Source organism: Gavialis gangeticus, unplaced genomic scaffold, assembly GCF_001723915.1.
Source record: "Gavialis gangeticus isolate Ggan-Ray unplaced genomic scaffold, GavGan_comp1, whole genome shotgun sequence".
Lineage (NCBI taxonomy): Eukaryota > Metazoa > Chordata > Crocodylia > Gavialidae > Gavialis > Gavialis gangeticus.
Genome location: NW_017729008.1, coordinates 23,810,005 through 23,825,910, shown reverse-complemented (window position 1 = coordinate 23,825,910; position 15,906 = coordinate 23,810,005). Strand labels below are relative to the sequence as shown.

Sequence of the window (15,906 nt, the reverse complement as noted above, 5' to 3'; positions counted from 1 at the left end):
GGGGGCCCCAACCCCCCCCCCCCCCCCCAGCCCCACCAGACTTACCTCCGGGAGCTGCTCTCCAGGCTGCCTGGCGGCCATGTGCATGTCTGAGCGTACACATGCACGTGACACCACCTGCTGATCGCCCTTCTCTTGCTCTCCCCAGCCCCTTGCAGGTTGGGACTCCAACAGCCTGCAAAGGGAAACCCACTATTTCCCTCATTTTTCTCCTTTAAAGGAGAAAATCTAGGTTTTTCTCCTTAAAATGAGAAAATCTGTTTTTTACCGTGCTTTTCTGTGGCAAACAGAAATCCTGGATCCCTGCTTATCTGTCACTCAGACCAGCTGCCATCATATCAAACAGGGAAAAAGAAGTTAGTGACACTCATGCAGTTCTTTTTGAATTATGTTAAAAACCTTGAGAACAAAACACTTATTGAAAATATTGAAACAATAAAAAGAATGTTTTAACTACATAGGTACCAACATAAAGAAGCAACTACAGTATAGATGTCAATATCCAACATGTGTGGGAATCTACCTCAGGGTGTCAGAATGCAAAACCAGCAGTTTATGCAAAGAAAGAATTAATTTAATCAACTGCATGGCATGAAATTCGATCTGATTCAAGGAAATGACAAAATTCCCCTTGGCTTTAGAAGGGCCGAGATTGTTCCAAACTCATCCTGATCATGGGCTAGCTTCACATACATAAAAAGAATCTAACATCACATGTTCACCACTTGTAAGAAACAAGGTAAAAATTAGATATTAACCACTTGAAGTTAGGAGAAAGAAGCTTGACATATAGTCTAAGAGTCTGTGAGAAGGTAGACATGTTCCCAAAGTCTTTTCAAGTAATAGATTTACCTTGGCATTTAAATGAATTTATTTTTATTTCGCTGTACCAGTTCATTCTTTCTTTCCTATTTTATCAGCTAAAATAACACATTGTTGCTATTTCTTGCCATGCTTGTCTGCATGCTTTAGTTCTAGTGATGTACTTTTGTTTCATTTTATTAAGTTGTGCCAGTAATTTTAGTGTTTCTGTAGTTTATATAGTTATGTTGTGTGTTTTGATTGATTAGGTAAATAGAAGAGCAAACAGAACACAGAGCTTGTCTCTTCATTGAAAAAAAATGGAAAATGGTAACCTGGGCAAAGAACGTTATGGAGTCCAAACCCTGAGAAATAAACCATCTTCAGGAAAGAATATAACTGGCTCTGGGGGAAGGGGGAGAGGGTGTTATGCTTATGATACTGCAATAGGCATACAAATTTCTATTCCTACCTTAACCATAGAGTTCCAGTAGGATCTTGAGGAATCATTTGATCTATCTGGCATTATTGAGAAACATAAGTCTGTTGGGATGCCCAAAATAAAAATTGATGAAATATTTTGAGATCCTAAGTAAACACAAGATGAATTGAATGCATGTTTTATAAAATATGCCAGATTTTTTTTAAATCTGTTATCCAAGCTTTGGGACTCCTTAATTCTGAGTAGCCCAGGTTCTCATTTGAGATGTTTTACAGTGGCTTGATGTGATGGCTCTTCTTTTACCATTATCTTTTCTTTTCTTGTTGTTTCCTTTGTGTGTTGGAATGGGATGTGAACTTCACAATGCCAATTCTGCCATGGCAATACCTCCATGCATGGTGTTTGGGTTTGACCGTGCTATTCATTATCCATTGCATGTAAGAATTTTTTTTTAATATACTTCCTTGAATTTTAGTCTTTTGCTATTTAAGAGTGTGAATTTGGTGGAAAAGTTAATGAGTAGCAAAAGACAGAATTGTAATATGTATTTTCATTGCATTAAAAATTATTTAATGTGTTGTATATGAAAAACCATATAATAATACCTTCCCAGTTATAATATACCAAAAATAGCTAGTATTACCCACCAGTCCCCTGTTCAAAATTTATTCAGTAAGAGCTTTCTTTTAAAGCCTAAAATTTCTTCCACTTTCTCTTTGTAAAGAATAACTTGCTGAGAGAATGATGAACGCTTACTATCCAGTAATTTGTATTTTGGTTTTGCAGAATTCAAGGGACCGAACGTGCACCTTTTTCACACCAATGTAAATCTCATTGAACCACAAAAATCAGGAGCAAATCTAACTGAATTGCCCCTAGTACTCCAAATCATTTACATGAAGATATTTCCCAGCCAAACACACAAGACATGATTCTACCAGCATACAGTGGGAGTAAGTGCATAGAAATCTATAGAGTCAAACTGGCATAAATGAAAGAAGTATCATGTCTGCACTACTTAATACATTTGTCACAAGTAGTGACCATTTACATTTGGCAGAAAGCCTGATTTGCATTCAGTTACTATAACTTAGCCACTGCCAAAATGTAAGGGTTACATTTTTATAACCTTTTTTTATTTAGATAAACAAAGGATGCAGCCACCATTCTAAAAATAAATGAGAACAGTTTATTCCCTGACATAGTAAATTGAGGCTTAGTGAGTACAAGTGATAGCAACATTGGCTTACATCATGAGGAATGCTTATGTAGTGCTCAGTGAAGACTGGCTCCTGAATTCCTTTCCATATATAATGTTTTATTTACACAAACATGCACATGCACGCACACATGCACAAAACTTGTGAAGCAAAACAAAACGAACCAAAAAAACCAAAACCAAAATATATTGGTACCCAGTTCCCCTCCTATTTTAAGCTGCTTAGTGCAGGATTTCAAATCATAATTCTTTTAAGAAAAGCCTAAATTACCTCTAGGCAGACAAGGTTCTTTGGTTGAATCTAGTATCTTTTATTAGACCAACTTAAATAGTTGGGGGAAAAAAAAATTAGTGAGCTTTGGGTTTAAAAACCCTTTGTCAGGCTGAGGAAGCCTCAGCAGTTGGTGTGTGCTCTTCCTGAATGGAATGAATGGTAAAGAAGCCAGATGCGGGTATACATTGCAAGACAGGCAGTCAGTGAAAATATAAACTGAGGAGTCAGTGGGTGAGAGGCAGGCAGGGTGGGGGCGGGGGATAGGAAAGGGTGATCAAATGTAGTAGTTAAATAGTAGAGAGGTACCTGGGGAGTCAGATGTCAGGAAGGTTATAATGTGTCATTAATCCTATATTTAGTCCATATATTCTATATTCCATATAGTCTCTCTCTCTGTATATATAGAGAGTCATATATATATATATATATTTTGGACTAAATATAGACATTGGATTTATGACACATTATAATCTGCCTGACATCTGACTGCCCAGGTATCTCTCCACTATTTAACTGCTACATTCATCCCCCTTTTCTCTCCCCGCCCCCCCAGCCTGTCTCTCACCCACTGACAACTCAGTTTATATCTTCACTGACTGCCTGTTTTGTATGCAGACCAGCCCAGCCTCTGGCTTCTTTACTTTTCATTCCATCCAGGAAGAGCACACACCAACTGCAGAGACTTGCTCAGCCTGACGAAGGGTTTTTAAACCCAAAATCTTGCTAATTTTTTTTCCCAGCTATTTAAGTTGGTCTAATAAAAGATATCAGATTCACCCAAAGAACCTTGCCTGCCTATGTCCTTGGACCAACACAGCTACAGCCTGCACCCCTGTAAATTACCTCTATGCATTACATTGAATTAGCAAGATTTTATTATTTGCTTAATATGAAATTGGGAATGATAAATTGTAGCTGGTCATAAAATTAAAGGTTCATGGCCTTGGGTGCTCTTGGATCCTTTACTTTGGAGCACTTTTCACCAATTTTATTTGGTGAGAAGGCTGCAATTCTTTCTTTCAGATTCAGATCTGGCCACCATAACCTGTGCTTTCATAACCTTGAGCTAGACTGCTGCAATATGCTCTATCTGTGGCTTTGTGTGGCCTGTAGCAGGTACAGAATGTGGAGGCCCACCTTCTGATGGGGATGGGTCAGGAGCACATTAATCTAGAGCTCCAGAGTCTGCACTAGCACCCAATAACTTTCCAGGAACAATTCAAAGTGATGATTTTGATCTCTGAGGTCCCAAATGGTCTGGAACCTGCATATCTGAGGGACCATCTTCTCTCTTATGTTCCATCTGGTCCCTAAAATCAGACAAGAACCAACCACCTGCAAGTAACATCTGTATGCCAAATTCACTTGGTGCAAATACATGGGAGGTCATTTTTGGAAGTAATTCCTGTGTTTTGAACAACTTCCTCCTGTGGCCCACCAGAGCCCAAGCTTAAGCATCCTCTGGAAGGGCTGGAAGGCCTTTTTTATTTGGGCAGACATTTAGCAAGCAAGGTTAAGTTGAGGCATTGTTTGGGGAGTTTTGTATTGTTATATGCCTTACTTATTTTAACATGCCATCTGTATTTTATAAGATATATTGTCTTTTATTGTAAGCTACCTTAAGTCTTCTTTGGGGTGGCATATACACCAAATAGATAAATAAGTAGTCTCTTTGGTTTAATAACATGAAGAAAATAGGACTTGATTTATTGATTTCTCATTGATGTTGCAAGGAGAACCACGTAAAAAATTGAGGTATTCATACTTTGATACATATGTAAGTACTTAAAGCCATTTAAATACATAAAATAAAGCAATCCTGTTGCTTTTGGTAAGACTTGTGTAGGACTGGAGCATGAATTAAGAAAACAGAGATGCAAAAGGTAACTGATCTTTTCCATTTCATCTTTGAGCATGTAATTGTTCCTATATGGATTCAGTACTAATTCTATCATCATATGACATTTATTTTCAACATCACTGATCCTTTATGGCTGCATAGATCTTAGCTGAGCAAGTGCCCCTGCCACTATAATAAAGATTATTATTATTTAATTATAGGGTACATTAATTATAGTCTACAGGTTCCTAACAAATGATAAAATGCTTGACACCAAAGTATAATTAAATATATATGAATAAAATCAATCCTGTCTAGCAATCCACATGTAGCCATACAATAGACCAACAACCTGGGAACAATGCAGGGCACAGGGGAAATAAAGAGTATCTTGAACTTTACTTAAAGTCCCATGTATGAGCTATAAAATACATATATGAAGCACACTGAGAGCAGGGTACCAGATTCTTTCAGAACATATCTTGCACATTTGACTATCTTTAGCTATTCTGTTACATCAGCTGTGGATAAGAAAAGTCCTGTTGAGAATTTAAAATTATTAGTCATCTGGAAAACTTTCTAACCACCTTCCTTCCCTCCTTTCTTGGTGGCAGGAAACATAATAAAAGACTCCTTTTCTAGCATTTCATCTACAATTTTTACTACCATGCTTACAATTTGTGACATACCAATAGAGGAATCAGCATCTAGCCATCAGCATTGTGTGCAATTATCTCTTGCCCAATTATTTCTTGATTTTTTTTAAGTTCATTTTCAGTTACAAAGTACCACTAGTAATTCATTCTGCTCTAAGTTATTAAAGATAGAAGGGTAAGTAATCCTTTTTTTAAACAGCTTAATGTGGTCTGAGTAAATATTTGAATAGTTTCCAGCAACCTATTCATAACATTACAATGAAAAATGTTTATTATTTGATGGTTTAATATCTTCTGCTTCAGAATCCTAAATCCCAGGAGCCTGTGACACTGGATTTTCTTGATGCTGAACTGGAAAATGATATTAAAGTTGAGGTGAGGTACACTAGCAACCTGTCGTCAAATACAGATTCTCTGCTGGTCTGTGTAATAGCTGAGATGCATCTGATTCCTACCATTTGCTAAAGCTGTAGTTCTTTAAAAAGCAGACTTCGTAATAGTTTTTAATTGTTTAGAAAAATCTGATATTTTTGTATGAGGAGGATTTTAATAACATTTCTGAATATGCTTTTGAGAATCTGCTTTTTCTTTGGAACACAAGTGGCTAAGTTTAATAACCCTGTTGTTTTGAATGATGCTACAAATTTCAATTTAGTGTTAAGATTCTCCATGCATCTTTCTATAGAATTTCCAATACCAACATTTTATTCTTCAAACAATACACTGTAAAAATACTGTAAGAACAACAAGATTTTTGCATCCTCAGTCAGTGAAAAAACACATGTTCTAGGCTGTCTCGTGGGCAAATACATTCTGTATATTGCAATGATTGATACCTATGTCCAGTGAACCCAGACACGCAGCCTTTCCTTATACCAGCAGTGCTTACCTGCATGGGCTCATTAGTGTCAAAATAACCACTTACGTTAGTATGAATTACACGAGTTGGTTCCATTTGTTTTCAAGTAAGATATAGTCTCTTAACAAATAGGCTTGTCTGGGCAATTTTTTTCCTAATATGCTATCATGATTGCATTGCTTGTAAGGATGGATTGTGGAAAACATTATTCATATTGTATATAATTTTTAGCTTTTATTTTACCATCTTATTTTCCTTGTTTCTAGATTCGGAAAAAAATGATAGATGGCGAAAGTGGGGAACGGGTGTTTACGACACTGGTCAAGTCTCAAGATGAGGTGAGATCAGAATACAGGATCTATTATGCCTTTACAACAAAATACTGCAAAACAATGATGTGATAATAATTTTATGCTGTCTTTCTATATTTAAAACCCAGTATTCCACGTTTCTAATGTTGTAGGAGAGCTGCAGGATTTTTCATGTGCAAATATTTTCCTTCTGTTCCCTATCCCCAATGGAGTTGTCAGCTTTCCACATTTGCACAACAGGAAAGCAGGCATTTCTTAAGAACTAGAGTTCTTTGTTTCTCTGTTTCTTTCATGTTTTATATTCATAAAATTGTCGGTAAGGTGTTACTGTGCGTGTCAGGGCCTTAACAAAGGGCTGTCGTACTTCCTCACATTAAACCAATAGCAGAAGTCTGTTTGTTTAGGAATGTGGGGCTTTGTACAATTATATTTTGGGTGGATGTGAAGAAAATAAGGTGGAAAATGTCTGTTGGATTTACAGTTCATAATTAGGATTCTTTACGATAAACAAATCATCCAGTTACAACCACAAACTAGGTGACATTTTCAAAACAGCATGCTTTGGTGTCCTGATGTTGTTTTCCAAACAAGTTAGATACTCAGTACTGATAGGGTAGCTATCGTATTGCTCCAAGAATTACAGAACTGTCTCTAACTTGGCGCTTTGCCAGCAGTCGAGAGAATCCATAGATAATATTGATCTGCAATATGTATGGGTCAAACCTGTTAAATTTAATGAGGGCTTGCAGGTCCTATGGCTATTCTCCCCCTCTGGAGTCTTGGCCAGAGTGTGCTACATCTGTATGAGTCCTAGCCATTATTAAGCCCAGTAGGTCCATAATAGGCATATGTAAAGAGAGGTGGTTAGATGTGCTAGTCTACAGTCAAGCAGAAGGTTGTGGGGGGGTGCTTTAATTGGAGCAGTTTTGAGAGCTGTTTTAATTCAGGCTCCCAGAGTGTCATGTGTATGGACGTTCCCATGCTGAAAAATGGCAGCAGGGACACTTTAACTAAATCCCATTGAACGAGCTTTAGTTAAAGTGCCCCCCGCCACCATTTTTCAGGACCAGGACACTGATATACGTAATGCTGGGGTCTGCTGGAATGCAGTAATTACCAGCAGACTCGATTAATCAAGTCTGCTCTGACGAGTTGTAATCACAGCACATCGGAGCCGCCTCAGTGTATGTGTAATAGGCTCCTTTAGAGACTAGCTTGTTCAGAAATGCTAAAGCTTTCATAGGCAACACCTTACTTCTTCAGATGCTATGGCTTCTATAAGTCTGAAGAGGACTCATTTGGCTTCTAGTACTTCCAGAGATGGAGAAGTGCAAATTTTATATATAAACAACCTGAATTAAGATGACAACAAATAAAAAGTACAGAAACCAGGGTTTTTATTTATAAATACATGCAAACCATAAAATAATAAGCAGAACCAACAGGATGTACTTATCACCGAGAGGCAATTACTTGCTTCTCTGCCTTTCCTGTACCACCTGTTTTACTGTCACCTACTGTTACGTCTGTACTTAAATAACAACCTGATCCACTCGGACACTTTGGCTGTTTCCAGATGTGGAAAAAACCCCCCAAAAACCCAGTGCTTTACTTTAAGCTTGGTGCTCCCCTGCACCAAGCATAATGTATGCCCAGAAGAGGCATCATGTTAGTTTGACTCAGCTTGTCCAGCGTCTGTATACATTGTGTGCTTCAGTGGGGCTTTTTTCACTTTTATCTAATAACTCAGCAGTTCCCAATCTATCACCGGTGGTTAGCAGACAACCTGTCAGTGTCAGTGTTAACAGATTTATTATATTTAGTTTATATGACAAAAATTTGCTGGTGGTACTTAAGGTTGAACTGAAAATATTGCCGGTGGTACTTAAGGTTGTATCATTTTAAAATGGTGGTGCGCAATCTGTCAGAGTTTGGGAAACGTACTAGTTGATTAAATCAGCTTAAGATAAAAGCACCTAAAAGCCCCCTGAAGCACCCATTTATACAGATGCTGGGGAGCCGGGTCAAACTAACATGCTTCCTTTTCTGGTAAAGTGCTATTTTGTTTTGATTTTTTCATGTCTACCAGTAGCCATTGGGCCTGAGTTTAGTCTTTAACCAGGGTGAATCAAGAGTAACTACATTGACCTTAACCAAGTTAAATCTGTGTGAGTTCAGAATCAGGAATTGTTTCATATCTGTAAAAATGCTAATTAACCATATGACTATAAAATGGTGGTGGTGATAACCACGGAGGTCCCAGCACCCTGGCACTAAAAATCTTTTTTTTTTTTTAAACAAAAGAATCTATAATAATTCAATATGAGCAGGAGTGAGGCTTCCTTATGAGGCCGACAGTTTCAGAAAATCATGAGAAGCAAGAGAATAGGATGCAAAGAGAATAAGGCACATGACAGATTTGTTTTTCCTGCCAAGTTTTTTTGTAAGCTTGAAGACCCCTGAGTTTAAATCAGTCGTTTTGTAGTAGTAGCACATAGTCCACCTTTCACATTAACATTTGGATCAAGAGGATGATATTTGCTCATGGATAAATTATTCCTGAAGTGTTTCTACAGTTTAAGTTTTTATTTAGCACTACACATTTGTTTCTTATATTTCCAATTTAATTAAATTTATTGTGTAAACATATTTTATGGTAGCCATAATTATGATAAATGTCCCCCCTCTTCATTCATGCTTGTCCATACCACAACATGCAGAAGTCTTGGCAGAAAGCACAGATTTGGTCTACTCTAACGTCATTTTTGAAGAAATGTGTCCCTGTAAAAATCATAGCATTAAAAACATTTTTGTTAATTTATTGCTTTAAATAGCAATTCCATTTTTATATTTTTTTATGAACCTCTAAGCAGTGTCAAGCACCTTACAGGTCTTTGATTAGTAACCATGGACATTAACCTCATATTACATTATTATTATGGACTGTGCAGATTATTTGACACTGTAGGTCAGAACTGTGGCATAAAGGAATCATCACTTCTAGAACACAGACAGAACAGACATATTTCAGTCTCCATTTAATCCATGGCTATCTGCTGATATAGTATATCATTTGAATGTAGGGGTCGGCAATGTTTTTGGTCAAAGTAACAAAAACACCTGCAACCTTGACTTGTAAGATGTTGGCATGCCAGGGTTGGATTGTGGGGGAGCTACAAGGGGCTTGATGCTTGTTGTATCAGTGCAGCCCTGGGCCCTCCCCTACTGTCTGCCCGGAGAAGTGCATGCCAAGCAAAATGCCTTCACGTACATGCTCTGGCACCTGTGAGGGTTGCCTACACCTGTTATAAAGTCAAAGGCATACTAAATTACTTTTACGGCCTCAACACCTAGCCATTAGATAGTTGACTGAAACAGCTAGATCATTTTATTAAATGAATTACAGTTCCTTAAACTACTATGAAATGAAAATGCCTCTGCAGCACTGCTGACCATGGCCAGATTACAGCTAGAGACCCAGTAACAAATGGTTCCTCTGAATCAGCTCCATGTAGGATAGTAAGAAATTCTTATATAAACTTGTACTCAGTTTTCCATGGGAAAATCCATTTCATCCTTAGTCTGTCTTTTATGAATGCATGAATATGATACATATGTAAGATGCTTTCTTTTATTTCTTTTCCTTTCCTGGTGTAGCTGGGTAATTCACAGTAATTAAGTCAATAAATAAACATGAGTTCCATGGGTAACTGGTGCCCCCTGAATGGCGGGGGGCACCCTCCAACAACAGCAGCCCTGTCGGGGGGGCACCAGCCCTGCTGACAGCATCAGTACTGGCCATCAGGAGGGGCACTGGCCCTATCGGGGGTGTACATGCACCCCCATATACCCCCTACTAGTCATTTATGATGAGTTCTTTGCTCAGTTAGTTCAGCCATCTTGTTGCCTTCAGTCAAAGATTTTAAAACATTGCTTTTTGTTATAAACATCCTCTTTATGGCAAATGACACCTGCTCTGCTCTACTGAAAAGTAACAGCAGGAGTAAGAGAACTGTTCAAATCATAAATGTCAGACAATAGCCCAAAACACCTTGCCTTCATAATCATGATAATATTTTTGCTTTTATATTTGCTTAGGGACTGGAAGAATGTAGACATTTACCATAGTACATTTGAACATTACTAGTAAAGTTATGTTACAGCAGCTGTGTCAGTTTTATTGAGGGCATCCTCATCAATCTTGTTCTCTGACTGCAAAGTAGCAATATTCTGCAGCTGGCATGCAAGTTATAATTTTTAATGTTAGAAAACTGGGGAAAATTGGTCCAGCAGGGTGCATTAATACTGATTAAGTTTCGTATGGGGAGCTGGAGGCCCAGCTTTATCATGTCATCTTTCATTCCCAAAGCTAGTGAATTGAAAAACTGAACTTAATACCATGCTTTACAAAAACACTCATGGTAGCTTTACCTGTATGTAAAGTGAAGCTCCTGGATAAATATTTCTACAGTCAAAGTCACAGAGCATATGTGCATGTGAATAGATAGATAATGCCTCAATATTACTAATATGTAATATTGTATGCCTGGGTATACTTTTTTTTAATATAAGGTTTCATTTAACTCTTTCTCTGCTTATCACTGGTTCCTCCCCATATACAAGTTTTCTGGGCAAATTCTCTGAGGAAGATTCTCTCTCTTACTTAAAAACCACAATCACCACAATAACGTGAGTGGCCAGGCCATGAGTGGCTACAGGACTCTGGGAGCGGGGCTTAGGGGGTTGGGGGTGCAGGTGGCCTTTTCCTTGATCCTTCCGGTTACAGGTCATGGTCTGAGGAGGCAGAGACGGACTGAGGTAGTCAATTGAAGAGTGTGGCGCTGGTGTCAACGGGAAAGCTTTGGCTTCCATGATCACAGTCCGCTCGTTGGTGAGAGAGGCAGTGGTCTGAAGAGACAGCCTCCACCTCACTTCATGGGGGAGGAAGCTCTTCTCAGCCAGAATGGCTGACCTGCTTAACCAGCCTTTAAACTAAGCCTGCTGGGGGATGGGTGGACTACTGCCAAAGCAAGTCCACTAGGCAACTACTGCAAAACCAGCAGGTTAGGGCACTCAAGAAAATCCACTTCTACCCCAGCCCTGGAACAGTGTCCTCCTAGGAGTGCAAGGAAGCCTAGGGCTTACAATGGAACATTTATGTGTTTCTACATCAATACCAGGAGCTTAGATAACAAACAGGAGGAACTGGTCCTCCTGCTAAACAAGAATGACTACGATATCATAGGGATAACGGAGACCCGGTGGGACTCCACCTTTGACTGGGCCATAGGCTATACCCTGTACAGGCAAGATTGTACAGAAAAAAGGGATGGGGGCAGGTAGTTCTCTGTGTCAAGGAAAGCTACACGTCCCTACAAGCTGACATTGGTAGGCATGGAGGATGACTGGAGACCCACTGGGTTAAAATACGTAAGGAACATGGCACAGGGAATACAATGGTAGGAGTCTACTACAGACCTCCTAATAAAGTACAAGAGCTTGACCAGGAATTCACCAGGGAACTGGCTGAGGCCACATGCTCTTGGTGCATGGTTGTCATGGGACACTTCAACTATCCAGACATCTCATGGGAAGAGCACTTGGTCAAATCCAAATGGTCACAAAGCTTCCTCACATGCGTGGATGAGCTCTACCTGACTCAAGAAGTCTATGGACTAACAAGAGGTAAAGCGCTGTTGGACCTGGTACTGACCAAATGAGATGATCTAATCAGTGGCCTAAGAATTGAAGGACAGCTGGGACACAGTGACCACGAGCTGATCACTTTTACTATCTATCACAAAGCTAGCAACTCAGTCAGCAATGCAAAAGTCCTTGACTTTAGGAAAGCTGACTTTGATAAGCTCAGGAGGCTTGTTGTTGAGGCCCTAAGAGACCATGACTTGACAGGGAGGGGAGTCCAAGATGAGTGGTTGTTTCTTAAGGCTGAGATCCTGAAAGCACAAGGGATATCCATCCCATCTCGGAGGAAAGGTAGCAAAAGGGCACAGCAACCCTCTGGGCTCAGCAGGAAACTTATGGACCTCCTATGTCTAAAAAGAGGCTTATAAAGGATGGATGACAGGAATCACCATGAAGGAGGAGTAGTTTGCACTGGTCTGTACTTGTAGGGAGTGAACCATGAAAGCCAAGGCTGCAACCAAACTTGACTTGGCTACACATATCAAGGGCAATAAAAAATCCTTTTTCAGATATGTGAGGAGTCAGAAGAAAATCAAGGTAACATTGGACCCCTGCTAAACCAAATGGGACAACTGACAACTGACATCCAGGAAAAAGCCAACCTGTTTAATGGGTACTTTGCGTGGTTTTTCCATCAGCCCAAAGGGACCACCCTGCCTAATATGATGCGAGATGGCCAGGGTGAGGGTGGATTTATACTCAGCATTGGTGTAGATCTTGTAAAGGAATACCTTAAGAGGCTGGCCACCTTCAATCAGCAGGTCCTGACAACTTGCACCCCAGAGTACTTAAGAAGCTGTTAGGCCCAGCCACTGGCAAGCATATTCAAGAATTCGTGGTGCTCATGTGAAGTACCTGAAGATTGGAAGAAGGCCAGTGTGGTGCCTATCTTCAAGAAAGAAAGGAAAGTACATCCGGGGAACTACAGGCCAATCAGCTTGACCTCAGTTCTTGGAAAGATTTTGGAAAAAGTTATTAAAGAGACCATTCTAGACAAGCTGGCTGATGGCAACATCCTGAGGGACAGCCAGCATGGGTTTGTTGTGGGTAGGTCTTGCCTGACCAATTTCATCTCCTTCTATGACCAGGTGACATATCACATGGACAAGGGAGAAAAGATTGGCGTCATATATCCGGACTTTAAAAAAGCCTTTGATCTGGTGTACCAAGATCTCCTCATGGAAAAATAAGGCAACTGCAGCCTCGGCTACATCACAATAGATGGCTGGGGAATTGGCTCTGAGGTCGGACCCAGAGAGTGGTAGTCAACGGAAATGAATCATCATGGAGCTCCATGATCAGTGGGGTCCTGCAAGGCTCCATCCTTGGACCTGTACTCTTTAACGTGTTTATTAACTGTGTGGATGCTGGTGTCAGAGGCGGACTGACAAAGTTTGTCGATGACATAGAGCGTCCACACCCAAGGATAGGCTGGTGATCCAGGCTGGGGATGAAAGACTCCTCCTACAGCAGGATTCGGGATGGGGGCAGCCTGTCCCTGTGGGAAAAACCCTGAAATCAGGGCACACTTACCTATTCCAGGCTGGGGAGAGATAAATGAGCTGTGCCGGCACGAAGCACCAGTAAGGTTCATGACCTGCATCTGTTTCTGGTTGAGGCCGGCATGGGCAGGTGACATCATCCCCAGATGCTGCCCAGCCGGAATAAAAGATGGCACTGGGGAAACCATGGGAGAAGCACCACGGGGAGCGGACAGTGAGGGTGCTTCCCATGCTGGGCATGAGCAGTGCCGGTGGACACCGAGGAACTCAGAGTTGGACCCACAGGAGGGGTCCACAACAGAGGAGAGGAGCCAGGACAACCCCAGGAGACTGTTGGGGCCGCTGGCGTCGAACAAGTGAGTGGGGATGGGCCACGGCCCTACCTCTCGTTCTTCATTTAAATTTTTCTTCCCCCCCCCATTTTTTTCTTACTGCCGGGGACTGCCCGGAGAGACCCCAAGGCAAGGGGGGCACAGTGGAAGAGCAGGAACAGCACACTTACAGGCTTGGCAGTGCTATGCTCGCTAGTACCACAACCGAAAATGACTTGGGGGTCATGATTAACTGCAAGATGAGCATGAGCCACCAATGTGATGTTGCAGCTGGTAAAATGAACAAAACTCTGGCTTGCATCAATAGATGCTTCTCAAGTAAATCTCAGGATGTCATCTTCCCTCTGTACTTGGCCTTAGTGAGGCCACAGCTGGAGTACAGCACCCAGTTGTGGGCTCCACAATTCAAGAAGGATGTGGAGAAGCTTGAGAGAGTCTAAAGGAAAGCCACACCCATGATCAGAGGGCAAGAGAATAGGCCTTATGAAGACAGACTGCAAGCCATGGGACTCCTCAGCCTGGAGAAGCACAGGCTTAGGGGTGACCTGGTGGCAGCCTGTAAGTATATGAGGGTTGTACATCAGCATCTGGGGGAACACCTGTTCACCAAAGCACCCCATGGGTCCAATGGTCACAAACTCCCAAGGTCCAATGGTCACAAACTCCTCCAAGACTGTTTTAGTCTGGACATAAGGAAAAACTTCTTTACTGTCCGAGCCACCAACACCTAGAATAGACTGCTGCCAGAGGTGGTGCAAGCACCTACTCTAGACTCTTTTAAGAAATGTTTGGATGCTTATCTTGCTGGGATCCTTTGATTCTAGCTGACTTCCTGCCTCTGGGGCAGAGGGCTGGATTCAATCTTCTGAGGTCCCTTCCAGCCTTAATATCTATGAAATCTATTAAAACAAAAAAAAAATGGACTTGTCAAAGAGGCACAAAGTAGAAATGGCTGTGCCAGATACAAGGCTTAGAAGTGCTTGACACTTCTAAAATTGTTTACAATCAGATTTAAACTGTGCAGATAACTATGTTGTTGAAAACAAGTAATTGCAAGGAAGGTCACATTTTCATGAGTAGTAGTAATATTTATTGTATTGTTTTAGTGAAAACTAAATAAACTACTACTGGTGGTAATTCGTTAAAAGACAGAAGGCAATACAGTAGATGGATACTGAATTTTACACTACTTTATCTTCAGTAATGCACTGAAGAAAGTGTTTACTGAGCTTTAAAGGCAATGCTAATGTTATATATGTTGCTTTCCAGAGATATATTGACAAAGGAAATCGAACATATACATGGACTCCTGTGAATAGCACTGATTACAGGTAATCAGATGTTTGCATAGTCACTTTTGCTATTGAATTACATATGATTATTTTGATTAATTCTATTTTTATCTAACAAAGCACATAGAAGTCTAGAAACCAGATTTCCCTGAATTGGTGTAGACGTGATGTATATGAATATCATGCATCTTCCTTTAGGTGATGACTAGAGGGGATTTATACTGGGCTATGATACCCCTTCCTTCCTTCCTGCCCCTCTTTTTCTTTCCGTCTCAATAAGAGGCCACCATTGCCAGCCACACATGTTTTCCCAAAGAAAAACATGCAGGATCAGGCTGTTTTTAAGTATATTTTTTATTTACTAATTAAAAAGGGAACATTAGAAGCCTTTCCAAACAGGTTACATTGGAAATTAACTTTGGGTAATTCTTCTTCTTAATCTCATATTCATCATATCTTGCATCATTTTGTATCTAACCTAGATTTGTAAGGTCTTGAGGGCAAGAACTGTCATGTTAGCTCCCTGAAATGTGCTCTTACAATGTTGTATAAAAACATGAAATATCAATGAAATTATTATGTGCATATAAAATCATAGGAGACAGCAGCACAAAATGATATACATCATGGAAAACTAACACAGTTGCTGCAGTGTGCATGATTTCAGCCTCTATA

The 15,906-nt window shown here is 40.3% G+C and overlaps 1 protein-coding gene across 7 annotated transcripts in view; it reads left to right on the top strand.

Moving 5' to 3' along the window:
- CACNA2D1 (calcium voltage-gated channel auxiliary subunit alpha2delta 1) overlaps nt 1–15,906 on the top strand; it is an 859,989-nt gene that overhangs the window by 776,467 nt on the left and 67,616 nt on the right. For 6 of the 7 annotated variants that reach the window (XM_019509506.1, XM_019509501.1, XM_019509504.1 and 3 more), the window contains 3 exons: nt 5,536–5,607; nt 6,358–6,429; nt 15,209–15,270. In XM_019509506.1, the coding sequence (XP_019365051.1) occupies nt 5,536–5,607; nt 6,358–6,429; nt 15,209–15,270 (206 nt within the window). The remainder of the gene's footprint in view (nt 1–5,535; nt 5,608–6,357; nt 6,430–15,208; nt 15,271–15,906) is intronic. The other variant, XM_019509505.1, reaches the window with a different exon arrangement.